The sequence below is a fragment of the Nestor notabilis genome, unplaced genomic scaffold (assembly GCF_000696875.1).
Source record: "Nestor notabilis isolate BGI_N333 unplaced genomic scaffold, ASM69687v1 scaffold5950, whole genome shotgun sequence".
Lineage (NCBI taxonomy): Eukaryota > Metazoa > Chordata > Aves > Psittaciformes > Psittacidae > Nestor > Nestor notabilis.
In genome coordinates this window covers 46681-72298 of record NW_009912386.1, presented here as the reverse complement: position 1 = coordinate 72298, position 25618 = coordinate 46681, and the positions used below count along the sequence as shown (strand labels likewise).

The 25618-nt window shown below is 41.7% G+C and overlaps 1 protein-coding gene across 1 annotated transcript in view; it reads right to left on the bottom strand.

Moving 5' to 3' along the window:
* Window positions 1-6474: 6474 nt before the first annotated feature.
* Window positions 6475-25618, bottom strand: part of ANTXR2 (anthrax toxin receptor 2) — a gene marked incomplete at its 3' end in the record, with an annotated part of 65530 nt that continues 46386 nt past the window's right edge. The window contains exons 10-15 of the mRNA XM_010019264.1: window positions 22063-22141; window positions 18126-18221; window positions 12438-12479; window positions 11301-11396; window positions 7627-7794; window positions 6475-6555 (exon numbers count right to left, since the gene is read on the bottom strand). Of these exons, the coding sequence (XP_010017566.1) occupies window positions 6475-6555; window positions 7627-7794; window positions 11301-11396; window positions 12438-12479; window positions 18126-18221; window positions 22063-22141 (562 nt within the window). The remainder of the gene's footprint in view (window positions 6556-7626; window positions 7795-11300; window positions 11397-12437; window positions 12480-18125; window positions 18222-22062; window positions 22142-25618) is intronic.

The following is a 25618-nucleotide window of genomic DNA, read 5'->3' as shown; positions in this document are numbered from 1 at the left end:
CCATCAAAAAGCAGTACATTCAATATTAAAATTAAATGCTAAGGCTGAGGGCATGCCATTATGTCACGCTATTGAGGGACAAAACTCAAATGTATTGAGACATTCTAATTTATGGATGGATGTCAGGCTGAGCCTTAAAGTATAATGGGCTTTGGCAATGTATGGTACAGTCACGTCTCTCATTAGGTAGCAATTTCCCCCTGAGACAGAGCATACAAACAGAGGAGGATGAGAGGCGTATGTTCCTTGAAGGCACCCCATACACATACTGCAGCTGAGTCATTCTGAATATACTATAGCTTATTAAGACACAGTTGAGTCAAAATGCTAATAAATCAAGTGTTTCAAGGTGGTTTTTTTGTTAATTCTTTAAGGATCTATAGTTCATAATCATAGAATCATAGAACGGTTTGGGTTGGAAAGGACCTTAAGATCATCTAGTTCCAACTCCCTGCTGCGGGCAGGAACGCCTCACACTAGACCATGTCACCCAAGGCTCTGTCCAACCCAGCCTTGAACACTGCCAGGGATGGAGCATTCACCACTTCTTTGGGCAGCCTGTTCCAGTGCCTCACCACCCTCACAGGAAAGAACTTCTTCCTTAGATCTAACCCGAACTTCCCCTGTTCCAGTTTAAACCCATAATGGACCTGGACATTAAAAAATTAATTTCAGAATAGAAATAATTTTGAAATATGGGAACACAGGAAAAAGATCAGAAGCAATAAATATAATTTTTGACCATTATTCTTCTTTTTCTGCCCACTGTCCTCCTATAACATACAACTGTCCCATTCAGCAGCATATGTGCTATAGTCTTTCTCAACTTTTAACCTTCTTCTTCATTCCTTTCCTGTTGGTTAGAGAACTGGAGCCCAGGGAAGTCAAAGGAAAACTAACCTATTTCTTTCACCTCATTCTGTCACTAAGTTTCCCATCCCAGAACCTCTTTAGTTCCTGGTCCGTTATTTCCATCATCACTCATCTCTCTTTCTACAAAGTATTTGTACTGATCTCCTCTATATTTAGGATTAATCATGTAAATAATCTTCTGTAAAGAAAATGAAGACTGCAAAAATGTGTAGCATAGTTTGAATCTGAACAAAATCCAAATGCCACAACTCTATCATGGTGTTTTCTTTTCTTGCCTAGTTTATATGCTCAAATCATAATTTTAGTATTTTCTCCTGCAGTCAGGACTTTGGTAAATGTTACTGGGATTTATCACATGGTTAGGTAGCTGCAGCTATAGATAGGTGCACCTCTATTTGTACTGCCTGTCCAGCAGGAACTTGTTTAAAAATAAGAAAAAGGAAAAGTGAAGGCCCAGCCATTAACTCACCGAAACTGGGAAAAATAAAATGGTAACATTTCTGGTCATAATTTGTGTCTGAATGGCTAGAGGCACAGAGACGTGTGCTGCGCTTGTGTTAAACATGACTTAAAACTGCAAATCAAAGGTAATCAAGACAAATGGCATCTATAACCGAAATGGATTAATATACATATCAGCATAAATAGAGGTAAACATGTTTCTTGTATGGAAATTTAACCTTTGTGCAAAGCAGGTTTTTCACTTTCATTGCGTTTTGCCAAAGAGTGTGATGCCTCTGTGCATGCAAGTGCTCCCACAGCTATTTGTATGCATATATACATATAAGAATTTCTTCATACAGAAATGTATGTATGTGTAAATTGTGTGAATGTAAATATAAGATAGGCCATATGTCCCAAAAGAGCATCTGATGTTGATATGTAGACAGTGTGTTAAGGACCTTCCTAATTAATAACGCAGATTAAAATCTCTTGGCAATCAATTAAGATTAATGACAGAAGTCATTCGCTATCCCCTTACGCCCGCGTCTCGGGCTGTGAAAACCCTGGGTTGTGAAACTTTAATCCTGTTATCTGCTGCCTTCTTCATCTGAAAAGCCTACAGATTAACACAGCAGACATTATCGAATTTACAACCAGCCGCTCGGACAGCTGCCCTACTTTCAGCACTTAATGGAAAAGGAACTAATCTGGTTAGGAGTGTCGGACTAGTCCATAAATTTGGGCGCCCAAGACAGTTAAAGCTGTCATGTCTCTTCTGGAGAGGAGTGACCGCATGAACCTGTCAGCTTGCTTCTTGCTGCTTAAGCTGCAACTAAGGCCTCTTCCTAAGCTGGACTAATAAAATGCTCGGCATGAACATCAACTGCAGAAGGGCTGCGACCAAGCTGGAAGCTGCGCTTTATGACCAGGTTTGGTTACACACACACTGCCCCCTCTTCACTGTCAGCCAGGTAGTTATTAACTGCAACTGCTCTTACTGTACTCCATGCCATGAAAAAGATGTTTGAGGAATTATGAAAACAAACTTGTTTTTTTTCCCTTTTGAATCATACCCAATGAAACAGATGATACTAATAAAAACTGTATTGCCAAGGGAAATAATTTCTTGTTAGTATAGCTTGGAGGGGGGGAAGAATTGCAATGCTTTCTTTTAGACATGCCAAGGAACAATTGCTTTTCATAGAATCATAGAATCATGGAATGGTTTGCGTTGGAAGGGACCTTAAATGCTCAATAGGAATACTATCATTGAAGGAGGAGGTCCATTGAACTGAGTCTTATGCTGTAGTATGAATTACTGCTAGTGCAGTTTAATTTTAAGCCAAAACACTTCTATACTACTTCTAAGTAGCCCCAGTAATCTTTCTCTAACTGTAACTTGTTATTTCTCTATGCATTTCAGCAACTTGCAGTGATAAAAAAGAAGCCAAATCACCTTCATTTTCTTCAAGGAGGTTCCCCTTGGTTACAGAATGGACAAACAGTTCTGGTTTTAGAGAATACAGAAGTAAACAAAAAAATGCCACCACCAGTCTCATTCCTGTTCCCATTACCCCTTTAGGCAAGATAGCAGTGCTCAGTGGGTTACAAGGCACGGGGCTAGTAACAGTGCTGGCTGAGGGGCAGCTCTGCTGCAAAGGGGGATGATGGCACAGCCATTATGGAGTGTTTGCTCTCAGTTGTAATGCACTTACAGTCTCAGCCTCCTAACAATTAATGATTTAGTATTTTCTGCCTATACCAAGCTTAGGAATTACTGAAGAAACACAAAGGGAACGGTAACATGGGATTCGTCTCAGACAACAGAATACTGACAAAGGGTTTCTAACTGTGAATTGTGTGGTGCTAACCAAGTCACAATGCAGAGTATAATTCACTTGTATAATGTAGAGATGCTTACAAAGTAACATGAGTTTAAACAGATGTTTGTATTAATTCTGCAGCCATTATTATGAAAGAACCTTTCAAGCAGGTAAGTGCTAATAAATAGGTTTAAAATTAAAAACAAGTGTCCTCCTTTTTATTAGGCCATTTTGTAACATTAAAAAAGCTATTCTCTAGTTCTACTATAGAACTTCTTCTGTGATTAGCTACTGGCGGTTTTTATCTTTTACCAGTCCCACATACTTGCATACTGATAGGGCAACATTTTAAATATAAGTGCCACAGGCTTTTTGTGGACTTAAAGGACATTTGTGTGCATCAGCGTGCACAGGATCAGAATCTCAGCCACTATCAAACTGCACAAAGCAACAAATCATATCACAAATTTGAAGAAACCTGATGATTACCTTTAGGTGCTAAACTATGAATCAGAAAACAAACACCAGGATTTGGAGAAAAGACCAGGACTCTAATGCTAGCATTGAGGACCTGTGCTAAGGTCTGTTCTGATGCAGTAACAACTCCCTGGAAGAGGCAATGGCACTGTGACGGTGCATGAATTCCGCTCTGCTTCCTGGCTGGAAGCAACATTGCAGACTGAAGGTTACCACAATCTCAGCTAAGATCCTCAAACAGTTAACTGCTTTATCGAAGCACTCCAACACTACTGTGGCTCCCTCTTCTTTGTCCTTTCAATAACAAAAGGAAAGGAACTACAGACAGGAGCATGAACGTAGGGTAATGCATCATTTATAAATTATCTTTTTAGTGCAGAAAACAAAACATGGCTTTGAAAACAAAATCTCCTGTTGTGGACTCCCCTATGTTTGATGGGAGCCCTTCAAAAGAGTTCGTGGCTTAATGGACGCTGTTTATGTGGGGACTTCGATCTGTACCTGCTGTCCCCTGTCACTCCCTGGAAACTTGGCGGCAGATGTTGTAGCGCAAAGTTGTCTCTGAAGTGGCTCTCTGTCCTCATCTCCCCACCACAACAGAGTCAAACTATATTGGATCTCTTCATTTGTGCCTGAGGCATGTTTGGGAGCGCAGCTGTGTCCACCCCCACTCTACCTTTAGTGTTTCAGCCCCCAGGCGGCAAATGTGAGACCAAAACTGTTCTGCCACTCTTAACTACAGCTGCTGACAGTCCTGCAGCCTCGCTGCAGGCTGCCAAGGACCTGCGCCTCCACTCGGAACAGATGTCGGTGACAACCTGCTAGCTCACACCTGCACAAGCTTCCCTAACCTCACGGATTGATAGCTGAAAAATGGATCACTCCAAGGACTTCCATCCACAATCAAAGCAACAGTGTGCAGTCCTCCAACTGGGCCACCTTCAGCATTACCTGGCAATGTGGCAGAGGAGAGGAAAGGGAGAAGGAAGAAACAGCTTACTCTGCTTTGATACTTCATGCCTAAATTTCAATTACTTGATCAAGGACTTAAATTCAGCAGTGAATTCTTCTACAAATGGCAACTACCAAGTTCTTAAACAACAAAAGAAAGACGACAAAGCAAAACAACTATGGTTGCTGTTCACCGTAACAGTGCTTCTGACATAAGTACGTGTATGTGTGTCTCGCTGTGCATACGTGTGACTGCTTGGCCATTCACTGACTTAAACTCACCAGGGTTCACCGTGAGGTCTCTACCTAGCAAAGTAAGAAACAGTAAACATATTACACACACACACACACACACATTTTTTATCTCCCAAGATAAAAAATACATACTAGACACAAACTGCACTCTTACAGTGCCCCATGTCACACTTTAACAACCATTCGTTCAGCCTTTATTCATCACTACAAATACTACTCCTTTTTTAGTGGGGAAACTGGTGATGAGTGAGCTACTTCTCTGTTTTTCAGAAAACAGGATGTGGATCAGTGTCTTCCTGTCAAGTTCTGAGAAGGCAGATACCTGACTCCACGGTGGCTCAGCAAAGACTTCCCTGGCAGGCAACTTCTAAGGTACCTACCTGTCTTAATGGTCAGAAATCCTCAAAACAGGGCCTGGCTGACAACTCTTTAGCCTGGTCAGGCAACAGTTCTTCTATGTTCCTATTTACATTGATTTTTATCTGTTAAGCTGTATTATACTGTTTATTTTTTATGCAGATTTGTTGTTGTTAATTCTGCTACATGTAACATACATGGTTTATGCAAATGGTAACTTTCCAGCATTAACAACTAGAATGCTAACACCAGTATTTGACTATACTCCCTATTTCCAGCATCGCACTCCGCCATTCTGCTTTTTCCAACACCTGTCTTAATTCAGTCTCCCCTTTTCCTCCTTTAGAACAGTACCAAACTGTTGAGGAAAATAATGCAAACACCAATTTGCCTCTAATTCTCCCAAATGTAACACCCTCCTTTTAACCCTTCTAATTGTTTCATGTCATCTTTATGGTGTATGGTCCAGAAATAGTGTTCTTGCACACTGCTGCTTTGTGGTATGAGATAACCTGACCTGTCAACACCCATCAAGGGCCATCTTATTTACAGGAAATCATTTGCTCTTTTGTCTCTTCAGAAGTGCAATTAACAGGAAGCTAAATGGTCCTAGGAGGATGGAAATACTTTGAAGATAAATCATTTCCTGAGATGAATGCTAAGATTTAAAATAATACTTTCTTAAGGAATAACAACCAGAAATACACAACAAAAAGTTCAAGTAACAACTCTGCTTCCCAGTCATAGCAGCCTATGTAGTGGAGGCCGCTTTTTGATGGGTCATGAGTGAAGAAGAGAGGATTGTCTGAGGAAAAAGTTTCCTTTCCATGAAAGTTGCCTTTGGTACAGAAGTCCAAGGCTATGTGAAGCAGGCTGAATGAAAAGTCAGGTGGTTACTTCAATTTGATGTGGTTTTAGTGTTCTGATTGCCAGCCTCTACTCTTATAAATAGCTGGTTATGAGAAAGGTTTGGTATTTGTTACGGAGAGTTTCTACTGAATGAAGTGTGTGCCATGTTTTTGTTTTCTAGCTGAACACACACGAAATACAGAGGAGTCCTCCACTCTGCTTTCAGGAGAAACGTATTTCTGCAGTATCTTGGGGTTGGTATGATGCATCTTTCAATGTCCTTTGTTTCCCCAATGCTTTATATTTCCTATTGTGCCATTCTTTCAGCTGCAGTGCTTTCCTTAGTTAATGTCACAGGATTGCCAGTGTTCAGCAGGTGCTAAAGCCTGGCTGTGACATGACCCTCTTTTGCCAACCATAGCAGATACACGCGCCACACACAAACCTCATCTCCTTGCTGTGGTCGCATCAAAGAGACTCGGTCATACTGTCTTCGTAACAGTGCCCACAGTGCATCGAGTCGACCCTGTGGCAACAGAGCAACAGGACTTTCAGTACAACAAAATCAGTCAATGGAGAGCACACCACACCTGCTAAGTTACCATCCAAGTTGATCCATGGAGATATATGCTGGCAGCACTGAGCAACAGTTCCCTAAGGCCAGATAAATTTCGGCTATGTCACCTACACCACGTGGCTGCATCAGTGAATGGCAGGTACTGTGCTCTTATCTCCCCTGCGGTGGCTGTGACCTAACCCACATTTACTTCTGAGCCATCTAGAAGTAGTATGTTTATTTGCCAATATTTTGGGCTGCACTGCCACATGCCCATCTGGGGTTTCTCTCACATTAATGTATTTGTTTTTACAGCATGTATACAGCAAGTTGGTAGTTCTCAAGCAGCCTTGGAGCTGCCAGGCATGTGGTATACAGCTGTGAAGGCAGACGCATCCGTACTCCCAGGTAAACCCATGTATTGTCTGCTCTTACACATGACAGACGGCACCTACAGAATTAAGTGTCCTTATTTTATGCCATTTATTATGTTTCACTTGTTTATCAGACTTCTTGCATTATATTGTTTTATATAATCTTTTGCTTTTCTTGGTTGATAGTAAGTACGTGTGTTTAAAACTTACTTAGTATTACAGCTAAAAAAGATGTCGGGTTAGACTTAATTAGTTACAGAATCACAGAATAAAGAATGGTTTGGGTTGGAAAGGACCTTAGAATCATCTAGTTCCAACCCCCCTGCCATAAGCAGGGACACCTCACACTAGACCATGTCGCCCAAGGCTCTGTCCAATCTGGCCTTGAACACTGCGACAGACCAAATGCCAACAAAAGCCCTATAGACTTTAGTACTCTTACTAGGGAAAGGAAAACAGAATATGGCATTAAAGATGAAGAAGTGTATTTAGGGCTAAAAACTGCTCTTGCTATTCATCCTGAGTATGTGTTCGCTTTGAGAATAGTACATTTCACTTGGATGGGAATACTTGAAAAATAATGTACACTTCATCATGCAAAAGACTGGTAAGGTAGAATCCAGCCTTTAGCACAAAATTCTCTGGTATTGAAAACTGAAAAGATTACCTTAATTGGCGTATACCACTTCTCCTGAATGGCTGGTGAGGTAGGCTTTGGTTTAGGTGGCTTTGGATGATAAGGTTCTTCTGGTTCTTCTGGGAGTTTCACCACAGCATTTTTTGCTTTTTCTAATCTAGCTCCTTCTTCAGTGGACCCTTTATCACCCCAGCGAACCTAAGGAAAGCCAGAGTTCAGATATGAATGTGCTTGCAATGGACAAGGGAACTGTTGCAAATAACAGAAGTAATTGAAAAAGTTTAAATTTAGAAGAAGTTCTGAATAAACAAGAGGGGAGGTACTTAGGAAAATGTTCTCTCTTCATTCAGGCATTCTTAGTTAAATATTTTTGTAAATATGAGACTCTCAGTAGTAAAAAGGCAATAGAAATAATGAAAGACAATTCAATTCTACTATGCATCACATAGGCTGGATAGGAGACAGGAAATCTGGTAAGTCTTCTCTAATTAATGATGTAAAGATATTATTTCTAACTCAGATTTATCTTAAAATACCAGACCTTAGCCTGGCACTGATGACAGCCTAGATTTTTGTCACCCCAGATTTCCTAACACAGCATGTTTGAGAACCCCAATTAAATGGAAGGCAATACTTGAGCAGATTTTAGCAGAAGCTCCTTGAAACTACTCAGGTTTCAAGTAGTTCTGCATGAGGCTACATACTGGAGCAAATGCAGATAAAGTAGTCTAACATGCATAGTAAGTTAATGTAAAACATGTAGCGACGTATATTTTATCACTGTCATAAACATATAGAATATATATGAAGAATTCAAAGAGAAAGAACACCTGGATTATTGCTCTTGGTGAGACAAGCACCTATTTCCACTTCCATAAAAAGTTGTACTTATTATGCTGTAAAAAGGAAATACAGTGAAAAAAAAAAACACAACCTTCCCTCTAAGAGAGATGATTTGTCTTACTACAGTAATCTTAGTTCGTCTTGTCATTGGAAACACCGTGAAGCAATTTGAGCAAGGATGTTTGCTGTATTGTACAAAGAAGCAAACCTAGACGAGATTGTTACTTTATGACCCAAAAAAATAATCTAAAAGCTATGGCTGGAGTTTGGAAGTTCTTGGTAAAACTGGCCTGGATTATTTTCAGTGCAAGACTTCCTAAATCACGCCATCTGCTACAATGTAGCCTGTAAGGAGGACCTGACAGACCAAAACTTAGGAAATCAAATTCTGGCACTACATCCTGGGTAAATGTGACATGCTGGTGAGTCAAGAAACTTAATGAAAAACAGGTTCCTGCGGGACCTCACCAACATACTCCTTTTTCTCAGGGACCTCCTGGCATGAAGAGAGAAGAACCCAAGTAAGAAAAATCAGACAAGACAGACCTTCCACCCTGAGGGAAAGCATTAGGAGCATCACTGCACACTGCTTGATAGGTGCATGTCAGTTCTGTCTTGCTACCTGCCAGTTCAAGAGCTTGAAAAGTAGGCAGAACTGGGGTACAACAACTCTTCCGCTGCCAAGGGGCGCAAAACTGTTTTGCTCACAAAGAAAAAGACATGTCCCTGGTCTTCTTCTGCTGCCCAGAGGGAGGTGGAAGACTTCTCCAGGGCCACTAGGCCCTCTAGGCCCACTCCGTAATGTGCTGGGATAAGTATGCCATAGGATGGGAGAAGGAAGCAGCCTGACTTCATCCTCATCAGCACCATATGCAGAATGTGGTGATAGGGAAAGTGCAGAAAATATGTAGGCAAACCAGAGTCTAGGCCCCTTCAGAAACATGAAATACCCTGGAGAAAAAGCTTGTCATTTTATCACCACCACCAAGTGCGGTTTTCCCCTGTAATCTCAGTGTAAAGAGTGAGAGCAGCGAAGTACAACAGAGCTTAATGTGGTCTCTAATATTGTAATTCACCTTGGTAAAATAGATCATTGTTTCTTAGGAGGGGGATTGATTTGGAACTTTCTGTTATTTTGGACCTTACTGTTTGGCTTGCTATTTGATTTCTTTTCCTCATTAGTGAATCCTCTCTCTGCAATATTAGAATGGGCTTTCATGTCCAGGTAGGCCCTGCAGCCTCATTAAAATGCATCTGTGTCTTTCACTGTGATCAATGGTTCTTTTATGGTGTTTTTTATGAGGTTGTTAAGAAGTATTTTAAACACTCTTAAAACCATTTAGAGATAGATCGTGGATTCCTTGCTGCTAAGATGACCTTCTCCTTCAGATTAAAGCGACTTCACCCAAAAAAAACCAGGATTTGTGGAGTATGACAACAGAATTTTCACATAAAAACTGACTGCCTGTAATAGGTGGGGCTAGAAATGGCATCATAAACTTTTAAAGTAATGCCAAAAGGCAGATCTAGGAAGAATGAACAATGCTGGCTACATGATTCTGGACTGTTGCAGAGGGGTGAAGATATTGGAGGAGGCAGGAGTGAAACACGGCAGAAGTAAAGCTCCATACTCAAATGCTTAGGCATTCACGATGTGGCACCCAACCCCAAAATTCGTTACTACTCTCGGGTCCCATATAAGGGCACAGACACAGCTCCCTAGAACGAGGTTCCCTTCAAGAGCCCATGATTGCCTTGTCAGCAGTTTCAGTCGGTTTACATCTTTAGCCCTTAGTCCTGCACACAATACCTAGCACAGATCAAGTTTTCCAACCTCATCATTACTTTCTGCTCTCCACTTTGAAGAGGAAATAGTGTATTTCTGCCACATGATAAACATGGATTTCTTTATAGTACTGATGTTACTTGTGTTCATGAGCTATCTATCAGGTTTCTGTTTCATTGTGCAAGATCCCATTTACAAACTGTAATGATTTAAACCCTGGAACCCCTCCCAGAGCCTCATCATGGCTCCCATTAAAAATCCAGACTTGTAATTCTTTAAGTCGGAAAGTATGATCTAGTTTGTCTCTGAAAAGCACTGCACAGAATGTTTTCTTTTTCTAGAATCTGTATCACTTCTAAATTAGCAATGCTGAACTGCTAAGGAAACACATCTAAGCAGCACAGCTTTAAACTTGCATGTTCTTCTGCTGCATTTAAAAAGAACTCAAGCAAGGCTGATGCTTAGGCCAATAACCTTTAAAGCTTCATCAACATACATCGATATGGCCCAGGTGGGTATTTCAGACAGAGAATGAAGTTAAAAACTACAGAAAACTGCTTTGCAAATGCCATAAAGGCTGACTTGACTATAAAATCTGACATAAGGACGTGCCCATAAGGATGCACATTTTTCATTCTGTTTTAATTAACATGATGCTATCGTGTCTCTTCAAAGACAGGCACTGTTGTCGCTCTGAGTTCCTTTGGGATCAAGCGTCTCCTTAGCACCACCATTGTCAGTGCATTTGGCTGGCCCGCAGTTGGAGGACTTATGTTTCACTGTAATTTCTTCCAAAACGTTGAGAAAAGGCTCTCACTCTCTCATTAGCTTGATGGAAAGAGCATGTCTTCAGGCAGCTATCTGAAGTCAAATGGAACTACTGAAAGCTGTTCTTTCATAGGCGAGGTCAAAATTGTTTGATACAGTTAAAGAATTTACAAGGCTTATGTCACTGGGAAGGAAGTACATATTATGCCCTTGTATTTCCAGTACACTTTGAAAGTTTTTGTTTCCACCATTTGCAGCCTCAAAGAGCTTGTGTGTCAGTGAATTGGCATCTCCCCATAGCACAAACCTCCATCCTTTTAATTCCTCCAACTCCTCGTCCACCATAGTAGGAAGCATCCACTGTGGGCCATTTCTTGGTAGGCAAGGGCTCTTGTTCTTCTTCCTGTCAATAAATTCAAACAACATTTACTTCAAAAGATACTTCCTTTTTCCCCCCCAGTTTTTTTACTGTATTTCTCTAGAGTCCACAGAGAGCAAGTTTTCTCGTGTTAGGTGTGAATGATCAGATCTTTAACTTCCCCAAGTGTTCACCAATTTCCGAACAAAATCTGGTCATGTTTGGAAGTACTTGTAATGTTTTGCATAAGAAAAGCATTGGTGGTGACCATAAGGAAAGTCCAAATGAAGAATCTGTGTTTCAACTGACAGTCATTTATTCGCCTCATCCTTTTCCTTTCCACAAATAAAAATAAGCAAAACATACAAAAAGAGAAGGATTTGGAGTGGCTTCTTCTACAAAAACTATAATGTCTTCCGCGAGACAGATCATCAGCCCTACACGTTTGGATTCAGCAGACGGTGTTCAGCAGATCTGCAGATAAAGGTTACACAGTTTCCTAAGCCAGCCTTTGTCAAACTCACTCTTGGCTGCCTCAGCTCAGTCAAGTGTGCCTTATCATGGACCTAACTGTCAGAGTATGCTTGAGTATGCTCGAGTATGCTCAAGCAATCATCTAAATCAAGACCAAGGGGGAAAAATACTGAAGACACCAGAAAATCCTCTAGCACATTATTGCCCATACGAGGGAGAGAAATTCCCTTGTAAGGCTTGTTCAGTGTCTGGAATGGCAAAGCTGTGAGAAAATGCTCTTTAAGTCATACAGGAATCTTTTGATTGTTATACAAGAGCTTCTCAGTCTTCCTGTTTCTGCTGCAGAATGGGAAAAATAATGATCAACTATCCTGGGATAAAGCCCCTAAATATTTCCGTGGATTTGGCCTTAATTCATGCCCCACTGAGATGAGTGAGGCAGAACAGAGAGAGGGACTCTAGCCATCCTGCTCTCAGCTTAAGACTTCCCACAGGGCAGTTGTTTCTTCTTCAGCAGCTAGGACAAAGAGCTGGAGTCACAGAACACAGGAAAGCACAAAGGAGTGGTATGGTATTAAGCAGTGTGATGAGCGAAGCACCATCATATCATACCTCTTTGGGAGCTGGTGGAGGTGGAGGGGGATCTTTGATGACCTGAAAGAGCCAAACATATAAAAACATAATGAATTGCACTGGCAGCATCCAAAACCCAACAGAAAATTTTAAGAGTGAACTGTTTCCATCTGAGTCCCCTACATCTGCTTGCAACCTGGCAACTGCTGCTGCCAAGTCCCTTGGGTATCGTATCTAGGCCTTCTGGAAATTAACACCATCCATCTAATAGAAAATAACATCCAAAGAAAATAACATCCAAAGAGTCCATTGACTGGCAGACACTCTTTGGGCAGACATGTCTGCCACTTTGCTTCCTGACCGGATAAGATTCAGTCATTCTAAGTAATAGCCAGTGATTAAACCTTATAGAGTTCATTAGCAAGCCTGGGAGGAAAAGCATCCCAAGGTCTATGTGAGGTCTTGAATAATCTGGGGCCAAGATGCTGGCTTCCTCGTGCCATGCTGCTGGATAATTTCTGGCCCAATGACAAGTATGAAATGCCTTCTAGTAGCTCAGGCTTCACTTCTAGACGTCCAGATTGTTTCCACTGATCTCACATTTGAGATCTAATCATTTTGGTGTGTAGCTCCTTGATTCCTGCAAGGGGCAGTGACACTCACAAGGCTTCTCAAATGGCTTCTGGATAAGACCTGCTCTTAGGATAATTCACTTATACCTCTATTTAAATCTCTTCCTATACTTTCTTTCTGTTCTCTTTCTCACATACATACTGTACATCTCAGGGAGTTCCCTAGTACTGACAGGAATCCACCAAGCAGAATAGGGAGGGGAAGAAGAAGGCAGCAACCCTCTTAAATGATTCATATGAAAAGTGAATGCCAGCCATCCTTCAACAGAAAAAGCAGGTTTGTGAGCTAAAAAGTACTTCAGTGATGTCAAGTCATCTTTTGCACTTGACTTTTGTATAGCAATGACTAAAAAATGCCCCATGAATATCAAGGAGTCTGTTTCTGCTGTGCCTTAATATTACATAAAAATGACCACCACTGTCCATGATGACAAACACCTGAATTTCCTAATACAGGATTAAGTACCTTAATTGAAATATGTCTTATGTGATTCACTCTGTGATATTCATTATAGTATTTTCATTTACTCTACCATTGCCTATAAATAATGTCACTGCAGAGATGTATAGCCTCATACATAAAAGAAATGTATTTTTCTTGACCAATAATCAAGAGTTTTCCTTCTTGATTTCCATTTCAAGTCACAGTGCTACCAAGATTGTCACTAGTTGCTGCCTGTGGACTTTTAGCACTGGATACAGGAATTCTGTCAAATAAGAGAAATAAGTCAGGGCACCCTTGGAAACATTTTTCCACAGCACTTCAGGTTTGAGATACTTAACTGTTCATCAAGCAAGCTCAGAGCACTTGGAGTGGATTGAAAAGCCAACTCTGGATTTTAACCAGACATGCCTTTGCTGCTATGATGTCAGAAATTACTTTTTATGAATTAGTGCTGAATACTTTTTCCTTTCACCTGTCAGGAATTTTCAGATTACTTAACAGAAATGAATTATTTCATCAGTGAAACATTCCTGAGAGCCAGCTTAGAATTACTGCCCTCACTTTACAAGAACCAACCATCAACAAAGAGGGATCACAGGACAGATTCTGTGAGATACTTGGATGCTGAGCAAGCTTTTCCAGAGCATGAAGATATTTAATTCTCACTGAAAGCAATTAAAACACTGGAAACGGTAAAGCAGTATTTCAGTGTATTAAGGATCACCTTATCTTCTTAATTCACATTCTTATTTCCCTTTTGCCCATCTCTAATGATTAGCTCAAAAAATGGATTTTGCTGCCAAGACTGCATGCTGTACGGGGGGAAGGCCTAGCTAGGTTGTGGCTTTATATAAATATGCATTAAATGGTATTATCACTCCACTTTCTGTAGTTCTACAATTCTTAAGTCTTGCAATCTTCCCCGAGCAAAGACAAACTTCTTTGTGGCACATACTAAAGTTCACTTGGGCTCTGTGCATATTGATATTTACAGAATCAAGATTTCTACCCCAGTGAACCAAGCAAAACTACAGGTGTACCTTACCAGGCTTCAAAAGTCCCAAGCCAATGGCAGTTTTTGTTTGATTCCCTACGTGAAGGATCTAATCCTGTGCAGCTGCTAACTCCATGAAGTTACAGGGTACACTTGGTTTGAAGCTAACCAATACATTAATTAGCTGCTATTTCTAATAGCTTCAGAAAATGAAACTTGTTTTAAATGTGACAGTGGTGTGAGAAAATAGTCTGCTTTGAGTAGCAGATACTCACCCCTGCTGACAGAAGTGGAATGCAAATGCCTGCATCCTTATGTTTCCACAGGCTCCTCACACACTCCCTCTCTCTCACATGCGCACACACAAAGATTATTTTCAGTCTTGTGTGATATTTCAAGTGGAATCAGTAGAAAGCCATTTTTAAGCCATTTTTCAGTAGAAAGCCATTTTTAAGAAAGAGAAATCCAAGGAATCTATGCAGCTTTGTCAGAAAAGAATGCAAATGTAGCATGAAACTGCACATACTGGAGATTGTAATACTGCAAATTAACTTTTCGTGAACTTGATTCAGATGGTTTAAATAAGAAAGAATGAATAATGCTGCTGTATTATTAACCCCATGTAGCGAGGGTTCACTTCCTAATTGTGTTTTGGTTTATCATCATCGTCATCACCAGGCAAGGCTGCATCTCATTTATTTAGTTGCAAAGAATGAAGACTTGAGTTTGGAGGAGAGCCGATTTCTTAAAGAAAGAAAAAAAGTTAGTTGCTTCAGGCAACAGTCCCTTTGATCTGCTCATTAACACTTTTCAAACGTTCGCGTGATGTGGGCATTAGGAAATGTCAGCACCAGAGCCTGAAGCCAGCTTGATGCGATCATATGTTCTGATATTGAGGGAAGAGTGAAAGAACTGTCAACAGTGAACTGCCTTTAAAAAAAAAAGGGGTGGGAGGGAGAAAGAACAAGGAAAAGGAGTCCACCTACCCCAACATGGACCTCACAGCAAGGAACACAGTCAGGACTGAGGTCCAGCAAGAATGGAGTGCCCAAACCACCTGAGGCTCACTGTGGAAGGGATTATGTGCTCATGTGGCTCCAGACACGTCTTGTGTTCTGTCCGTGACACCTTTTGCCTCTCTCTCTCCCATTTGACTCTGAAGTGTGAGAAGCTTACAGTGCTTGAGGGCTGCTGCTTTCTCCCTTGCTCCTATTCTTTGTTCCATGAAACCAGATGCTCCACTCTGCCAAGGAAGCGGAGTCAGAGAAGGCTCTTCCTGGCCCTGATTTGGTGCCTCTCATCAAGGACACCATCACGAAAGCCCAACGCTACATAGCCAGAATTGGCAGCAACATGTCGTGTGAGAACCTCAGGTGCAGGACAGAGGGAGAAGAATGGAAGCATGGTATAATAGTTGGAGGAAACAGACATCAAAACACAAAGAAAGGAAAAGAGTCAGTTCAGTGCAAGAATACATGGGTTTGGAACTCAGTATTGTTTCAGCAATGAGTCTAAAATTACCGTTCCTTTTCAAAGAAACAAATAATATCCATGAAAGGTAGGGGGAGACAACAGAGGGCACTAACATTTAAAGTGCCATGGCTTTATAGTGCCCACAGAAGTCAGGCTGCTTCTTAGTAATAACTTACCAATCTATAGGTCAAGACATCCTCAGAAATAGCCAATTACTTCTGTATCAAACACTGTATCCAGAAAAGATACTCAGGTAAGTTACCATCCCCTAAAGCAAGCATCAGGAAGGAACAGACTTAAACCCAAGGTGAGTGAGAACCAAGGGGTGTTTTCTCACAGCTCAGTGCTGCTCCATGGAGATGTAGCTCCACACAAGAGAACAGCCCAGAGAGAGCCCTGCCTTAATGCCACAGTGCACCCTCAGCACCCAATGTAGTATCTTCACTCTGTAATTGGTTATAAAGGGCATCTCTTTCCATGAATTGGGTCCTACCTGACATATCCCTCCAGAGCTCTGCACAATGTGTTGATGTACACCTGTAATGTAAACTGAACTCCTTTCACTTGTAACAGGCATAGGCTGGTGCAGCTAATATTTTAATGTATTACACTGGCATAGCTACCAAAAGGGCTGGAAGTTAGCCCTGTAGAACTATACATCTGAACTTTTGTTTAATGTAGGGCTTGAACGTCAAAAAATCCAAAAACCACCTTACTGATTGTCATTACAGAGTCATCACTGGGAAGAGAATTCCTGCTCTCAAGAGGCTGAGATACTGCAGTCATTTCTTACTGTAATGAAAGGAAAATGCACAGTACATGAAATTGTACTACAGCATGAGAACTGACCACTGATGAGCACTGACTTCTGAACATGACCAATGTGAAGAGTATTTGGATTTTTTTCACTACATGCGTAAACTTGATGAGGAAAAAAACCCTCAAACATCCACTTGGCAGACAATGAAAACTGCATGCACAACTGAGTATGGTGTGATCAACTGCACTTCCAGCTGCAAATGACTGATTCTGGGCAAACATAAATTGGAGACATGTGGATTATGTCTTGACAGTCATAATCAGCTAGTGACAACCCCTACTAAGGTAAGGTAAGTCGTTCTGAGAGCTCTGACAAACTACAGCCTAGCTGTAGCTGCTTTCTACAGATGGAAAGTGTAGAAACTAAGAAGTGTAAAGATGATCTATGAGTTAAGATTAGCTAATTATTTTAAACTAAGAAAATTGGAAGCTTTCTTCTTAGTGATTTTGAATTTCCCTTTTCCACAGAAGACTCATGGTAGAAAACCATGAAGTAAAATAGCTAACAGGCAACTTCTGAGATTTGTGATGGGGCTGTACTATGGAGAATGAGACAGAAGAGAGTCATTTTATTAGAGATGAGCTCATAGAGCCCACAGAGACCCCAGACCATGAGGATGCAGATGGGAGCTGAAGACTTCTTGCCCTAGGATAGCCTGAGGTCTGACAGACTGCACCAAAGGCTTCAGCATGGTCAGGTGAGAATCAGAAACGGGTTCTTCTGCTGCCCTCAAGACAAGCCCAAGACAAGACAAGGAGTGCAGTAACACCCTGGAAGCAATCTCTATTCTCCAAGTCCTCAGCACTGCCATTGAACTGGATGAATAATAAATGTGTACTCTGATGAAGAGAGATGCAATGTATGCAAGGGATTATTAAGACAATAAGGGATTTCCAACTTGAGAGCCCTGAATGGACTACAAATACCAATTTTAGTGCTAGTACTTCTAAAATGGTCCTTGATTTCACGATAACATCTGCATACCACTATGGCAAACAACTTCCAAATAATAGAAAAAAGGCTTTTATCAAAGACTTTTACAGAAATAGAATATTTGCTCACTCAGTAGAAAGCCAGTGAGCAGCACAGCAGCATGCTGGTGCTTGTTTCCCTGTGTGCAGGTCTCAGAAAGCCAGAAGCACTACTAAGAGTGCAGCCCTCAGCATTGAAGTTGGGTCTCTTCTTCCAGTTAGTGTGTATTGCTAACAACAGAAAACTCCCTCCACAGACAGCTTATGTCACATTTAGCTCTCCTGTTAATTAACCTGTTTCCCATGGTTATCTGTGTTTCCCAAACTGAGTTTCCTTATGAGTTATCGTTATGAGTCAGACATGCAGTGACAGTTTCCAACAGTCTACTCACCACTTTGCAGCAGAGGGGCCAGAACCACCAGAGCAGAGCGACTGCCACTAACAGTAACAACACAAGAACAGCAATAAGCGCTGCTACTCCACTAGACTGCGAAGAAAGCAGAAAGACAGTGTCAGTGGATGTTGCAAACAACTGCTGCCTGGTTTTCCTACTCACTCCAAAACAGCTTCCTACTGAATGATACAAATCCCAAACAAGAGTAAGGCCCTACTTGAAGAAAAGAAAGCATACACCGGCTGCTAAGAAATGAGCTGTTGTTGAACACAAACAAGGTAAGTCTCCTCCTGAGTCTGTGATGAGAGGTGCCCTCCTCTTCTCTTTGTGACAACACAGGTCTGTATGGATTGGTGAGTGGAATTTTAAGGACTCTCTCCTAACAATACATATATAAGGCTTTTATGCTTATTGCCCACATACCTAGGGCATTCACGCTGCATGTGAGCGACACGGTCTAGTGTGAGGCATCCCTGCCCATGGCAGGGGGGTTGGAACTAGATTATCATAAGGTCCTGTCCAACCCAAACCATTCCATGAATCCCTGTAGTAGTGCTGTTTGAACCTGAAACCACCATTCTGAGAATTTCTGACCAAATGTTACTGCTTCCAGCAATAGTGCTTTTAGTGAAGAAATGAGTAGCCCATCTCCCACCACCTCAAAACCACATCCTGTAGGCACTTTTATTCTTACACTTGGTGTTTGGTGCTGCTGTCCTGGTTTAGTACAACACTCAGAAAAAAATGCAACCATGGCCTTCGGAAAAGAGAAGTTATTTAGACTTCAGCTGGGGAAAAAGGAAAGGAAGCTTATTATTTTAAACTATGAGAATTTGAAGCTTTCTTCTTAGTAATTTTGAATTTTCCTTTTCCACAGAAGACTCGTTACAGAAAAAGTTGAAGTCACTAAGGCTGGCATACAGCGTGAGTAATTCTGTCAAAGTGAGAGAGGTTCTACTGGAGATACACCACTGCAAATGGAAGGTGAGACTGAGCTTTGTTCCAAGTGTCAAACAGGTTGCCCAAAGAAGTGGTGAATGTTCCATCCCTGGTAGTGTTCAAAGTCAGGTTCAACAGGGCTTGGAGCAACCTGGTCTAGTGGAATGTGTCCCTGCCCATGGCAGGGGGTTGGAACTGGATGATATTAAGGTCCTTTCCAACCCAAACCACTCTGGGATTCTGTGATTCCATGGTAAGTACATGTAGGTACAGTGAGGCATACACGTTTACGAGAAGCGGGTGAGATGTGTGTCATGCTGCCTATATGCCACATATCTTTTGTTTGTTTTCACTGCAGCACTGTGTGTTTGCTAGGGGAGGCTGTAACTTGTAACTCTTCTACACCAACCAGCTATCAGATGCTCAGCTATCAGAATTAGTGGAACAATTCCAGCAATGACCCATTTCTTGCAGTTGCCCATCTGCTACTATGGAAACAGCAGTTCTCCTTGTGTGGAGCCGTCTTTGCTGCAACACGTATGAAAGGCAAAGAAAAAAAGAAATAAGAGGGTGAACAGAAGTACAGCAATTTTTTTCTGTCAATGCACATCTGCACTCATTCTCTTTCCTGTTAGTGAAAACTTCTGACTCAGAGAGTACAGCAGAGGGAAGACAGCCATACTTAGCAGTGTGGTACAATGCTTTGCATCGATGCTTTGTTTTTACCTATCTATGCAATCTTAGCCATTTTTAAGGGGGCACAGGGACAGACTGTACACGGACTAAGATAAAAGCAGTCCTCTACTAGTCTCCAGCATCCTCCTGTGACTGTACTGGCCTACATTACCACACCGAGAGGCTGCTTCAACATGTTTTGGGGTAAGACTGAAATGCTTCTGAATGATAAAACCTTTAAACAGAGAAATGTGATTCGAGTAGTATGTGTTTCTTCAGCTCTCAATTCATTCAGGCTTTCTTCCTGCAACTGAACGGCTGAACTGAGATGACTCTGATCTCTGCAGTTACACAAGTATTTAGGTTTTAAATGAACAGAAGAAAAATGGTATTTTTTCTCTTTTAGGTTAATTACCTATGAGCGATAAGGTGGAGATCTCAGAGCAGCCTTCCAGTATCTGAAGGGGCCTAGAAGGATGCTGCAGAGGGACTCTTTATCTGGGACTGTAGCAATAGGACAAGGGGTGATGGGTTCAAACTGAAACAGAAGTTCAGGTTAGATATAAGGAAGAAGTTCTTTACTGTGAGGGTGGTGAGGCACTGGCACAGGCTGCCCAAAGAAGTGGTAAATGCTCCACCCCTGGCAGTGTTCAAGGCCAGGCTGGACAGAGCCTTGGGCAACATGGTCTAGTGTGAGACGTCCCTGCCCATGGCAGGAGGTTGGAACTAGATGATCTTGAAGTCCTTTCCAACCCAAATCAGTCTGTCATTCTATGATTCTGTGATCAAAATACTGTTGGAAGAATATATGCTGATGAGCAGCAGGTACTGTTCTGTATGACCTATGCCTGACAGGAAAACTGCACTCAAAGTCACTTATTAAATGAGACAGATTTCAAGAAACAGGGTATTCACGCACAGCACGCTTTCCAAACCTCCAGCCCTACACAGTGGTCTGGTGTCAAACTGCAAACATTTCACCACTCCTGCCTACGTAATACAGAACACACAGGAAATTGATGGACAGTGGGAATGTGAAGTAAGAAATTGGATATATTAAGTTAGGAAAGCCACTGACTGCATAAGTATGTGGTTTATCCTAGACACTGTTGTTAACTCTTCTCTCTAAGCCTATGATAAAACATAGCCGGGTGTTCACATTACTTTAACCCTAGGCTTAACTTAAGTGCCCCAGCCTGTGCTTTGACAAAGCCTATCTCCTCTAGTTAACAGAGTTGAGAGCCTGTGCTCCTTATTTGGGCACCAAAGTCAGGCATGTAAAGTTACGTGGCATTAGTATCCTCCCATAGGATTATAACCACCTTCAATACCAGGCTGAAGTCTGAAGGTCCTGTCTACTCAGCTTCAGCCTGCTCCCACTGATCCCACAGCATGTTGGAATGGGACTGTGCTGGAATGGGACCCTAGGTGACTGTCTCACAACCGGCTCTTACCAAATGACTATTGTTACAGTGAGCCAGTCTCTAATGGCGTGGAAGCTTCCCAATATTTTGAAAGCCTCAGCTGCACATTGTGATAAAGTCATTTGTTGTAATATATTTAGCAAAATACAATTCCCAAGCTCTAGAAAAATACAAGCCCTGCCCAGACCACGAACACACAGACACTACTTGGATCTCAGGGGCAGAGCCAGCTGAGGTAGCCTGGGAGAGGAGAAGAGTTCCAGGGCTTTTCCTCTACTTAAAGAGTTCTGCAAAGGGTGTAAGTCAGCAACCCCCGAAGTAGCTAGCAAAACACATGCAGCACCAGTGAGAGGAGCCTTAGAGTCTACATCAGAAAGCAAAGGTTAATCTCCAAGCCTGCCACAGGAGACATGGCTTTTGTGTGTTATTAGGGTCTCATATGATACGTACAGCAATGCTTCACTTACGTGGAGTCCTGCAAAAAAAGATCTTCCTAAAATAAAGCTGTTTTCCACCTTAATGGGAAGAATTAAGGGAATTGTTTTATATAATTGCAGGAAAAAACTTGTCTGTAACCCCGACATACACACATGCTTCATCAGGGAACTTAACCAGCTGAAAACCCTTTGTTGTGTGTTATAAAACAAATTCTAACTGTGATTCAAAATACAGAGAAAGCATCTTAGGACACTACATATTAAGAACTCAGGTATCAATAGAATTCTGTCTATTCTGTATGTGCCTGCACAGGTGTATTTGTAGTTGGGTGCTCCAGACGTCCACCATGACTTGCCATGCGCTGAGGTTCTCTGCACTGAGAGGTTGTGCAATGGTAAAGCCAAAAGAGAAAGTGGATTTCAGGATTGTAGACTGACTGATGTTATCTGCTTACTTACACACTCTGAAGCTGTGATTGTTAATGAGCTGGACATGAAAGATTGCCCTTCACTCAAACTCACCAACACTTCCAGAGTTCTGGAAAGAAAGAAAGAGAAAACCAAGAATTAGCAGCCATAAAGCAGTCAGTAACAGCACATATATGCTACAGAGGCACTTGTCCATACAGATTGTGTTCAACAAAGAACATCTTCCAAGAGAGGAAAATGGGAGTTGGGGATCTGAGCTGCTCCAGATGTCAGGAGTGACTTGGCTGCTATAGAGTTGGACCTTGGGGCCTTCAGAAACCAGTTTGGGGTACTGTGTTGACTTTATTGGGAATTAGTCTGCTTGATAGACAGCTATCAGAGTACAGAATAACCCTTCGCTATTCCATGGAGCATAAAATACTCTGAAAAGTTTTTACATCAAATCAACTGAAGTTCAACTGTAAAAATAATATTGTTTTTTCTGTTCCATAAGCAACTCTTTAGTCATAGCAGACATTATGGATAAAAATGTCGGATAATTATAACTGGTCAAGACTTTCTATAAATAGTACTCAAACACTGCTTACAAATAGTATGTGGTTTACATTTTACAAATTAACCCTAGAAGAAAACAACACATGGTGCATGTTAAACATAAGAAGACTCTTCAGCTTCTCTGGCTTGGATTCCCAAGATTCAGACAGTTTATATTATGCATAGATGTAATTAAATAAAAATATAGATATCCATGAACTAATAACATGATTAATCATTTATACCATTCTTATATGTCATGAATTTTTATTCTGGCACAAATGCTTTAGTCAATATGGAGTTCAAAGCTATTTTAACTAATTTGGCTAATTTCTTTTTTCAGTTTTAGTAAAAATGAAGCAAGTTGCTTCCGCTAAACTCATTTTTAAATGATCTGTATTATGAATAATTGATCTAACAGAAAGAATAACGCTCATTTACTTCTACTTATTACTGGAATAAGTGAATCAGAACAGATAAAAAATAAAAAAATAATTCAGTTCCCTTCCAGCACACTAAATAAAGCAAACTATACCCAAACTTTCACTGGTCATGAATTATTTTTACATGTCATGCTTTTCCCCATGTTTTGCTTTGCCACTTCAATGAGAAGTGCTGTGGGAAATTTCAGCACAACAACTTTGCTTGACTTTGGCTGAAAAACCCTCCTGATTGCAGTGCAGGAGGATCCCATGCCGTGCCTTTTCTGGATCAGGGACTTCAGCACACACTGTGCTGTTGAAACACAGCCCAAATCCTGACAGGTGTCCCTGAGGAAATGTGTGTGTTTAAACTCTTCAGCCTTCTGGAAATGTGTGCACCATAAGCATATCACACCAAGCATCCAAGTCGCTGACCTACAGCCCAGTTACACTGATGTGACTCACTCTGCTGGCTTGGGGTAACATCCTTCTGCACCCAGGTAAAAGCACTGCATCACGTATGACTAGGTGTACCTCAAGCACAGAATCATAGCATTTCTCAGGATGGAAGGGAGTAACTGAATTCAGCCCATAAATACTGCAGAATCCACAACACACACACAAGTATTTTATGGCAGTTTTCAGTTAAGCACAAATTTTGAGAGGAAAGATTAATCTTCTAAATGTTTCCTTTTCCCCTATTAGCCTTGTCTTATTAAAGCAAGACTTAGGGAAACACCCTAGAGGCTCTGCACCAAGTTCTGAGAGTGGTTACGCCCAAGCAAGGGCATTCAATGCAGTCACGTTTCATAGAATCATTGAATCACAGACTGATCTGGGTTGGAAAGGACCTTAAGATCATCCAGTTCCAACACCCTGCCATGGGCAGGGACACCTCACACTAGACCATGTCACCCAAGGCTCTGTTCAACCTGGCCTTGAACACTGCCAGGGATGGAGCATTTATGACTTCTTTGGGCAGCCTGTTCCAGTGCCTCACCACCCTCACAGGAAAGAACTTCTTCCTTAGATCTAACCTGAACTTCCCCTGTTTCAGTTTAAACCCATCACCCCTTGTCCTATTGCTACAGTCCCTGATGATGTTTAATTTCATGTTTAATTCATGTTTAAGTTCATGTTTAATTTCATTTTCCTGTATAACAAACCCTGCACAAAAAAACCCTGCTAAGTCCACTAGAATGATATTGGAAATTATTTCAAACAGATCCTCATAGAAGCAGGCGTCTACATACCCCTTAGCTCTTCAGGAAACAAACCCTTCCTTTTGCAGCAATGCTTCCCATCCCCTCCAGGATTCCCCTCCCCCACACCTTGACTGGTTTGTCAGCATAAATCTCAGTGCCACCATGGCTTACTCAGGAGGTGGGTGTTCTAACTCGCTGACGTACTGCATTTCACACTAACTGCTTCAGTGTGTGAGAGAGACAGCGTACCTTGGGAATTCCTGGACCTGTGACTTAGGTGTTGGGCTTTCTTGATTTCCCTAGAAAAAGCCCAGCTTTCAGGGCTTAACAGTCAATCCTGCCAAACTTCTCACACTGTTTCCCTCTTATGCATTAAACCTTGAAGAAAAAGTCACCCTTTTTTCTTCTACATTCCCTGTGTTGTGAACCAAACTACATTCTCCTGCTGCAGTATGTATTATTTATTCAATTTTTAAGGGCAGTTCTCTCTTGCTTTCATGTGGAACAGCTGAATGAGGCTTTTTCTAGCAGTATTCTGTAGCTACCACACTTAGTCTATTTGCCACTGTGAGCTCAATGAGTCCTGGCTGCAACATGCAAGGTTTGTCTAATTTAGTTATGAAGTTAGACGGTCTTTGCTAGCAAATTGAGCAAAATGGGAACCTGAAACACATATGGATGAAACACTCCAGAAGACTACTGTCTTCTACTAGAAAAGGCAGCTTTAAATTCCAGCCCTACCAAAAGTGCTGTCCACGCCCGAGTTTTGCGTTCCAGCTCCAATCACTTATCTAAGTATTTTCACTTGGATTTAGGAGAAAAGGGCATAGGGATGTCTGTAACCTATTCTCTTACGTGACCTGCCTGAGTCCCAGAGGGGTGGTGTTCTGAGCAGGCAGACTCCCTGGGACACAACTCAGCATTGTAAGCTCTTGTCTTTAGCGTCAAAACACAGCCAGCCAGGCACCAGGCACATGACAAATAAACAACTGCTTTTAGAGTGCATGAGTTGGTGGAAACAGATGCTCAGAAGTGCCACAGAAATCTCAGTCCAGCAGAAGTGACCAGGAAGAAACTTGCCATTAACTGAACAGTACTCCAGGTGGGGTCTACTCTTGTTAGACCCCACTGGGAGTACTGTGTACAGTTCTGGTGTCCTCAACATAAGAAGGACACGGAGCTGCTGGAACAAGTCCAGAGGAGGCCACAAGGATGATCAGGGGCTGGAGCACCTCCCATATGAAGACAGACTGAGAAAATCAGGTCTGTTCAGCCTTGAGAAGAGAAGCTGTGTGGAGACCTCAGAGCAGCCTTCCAGTATCTGAAGGGGGCCTAGAAGGATGCTGGGGAGGGACTCTTCATCAGGGGCTGTAGCACAGGACAAGGGGTAATGGGTTTAAACTGAAACAGGGGAAGTTCATAGAA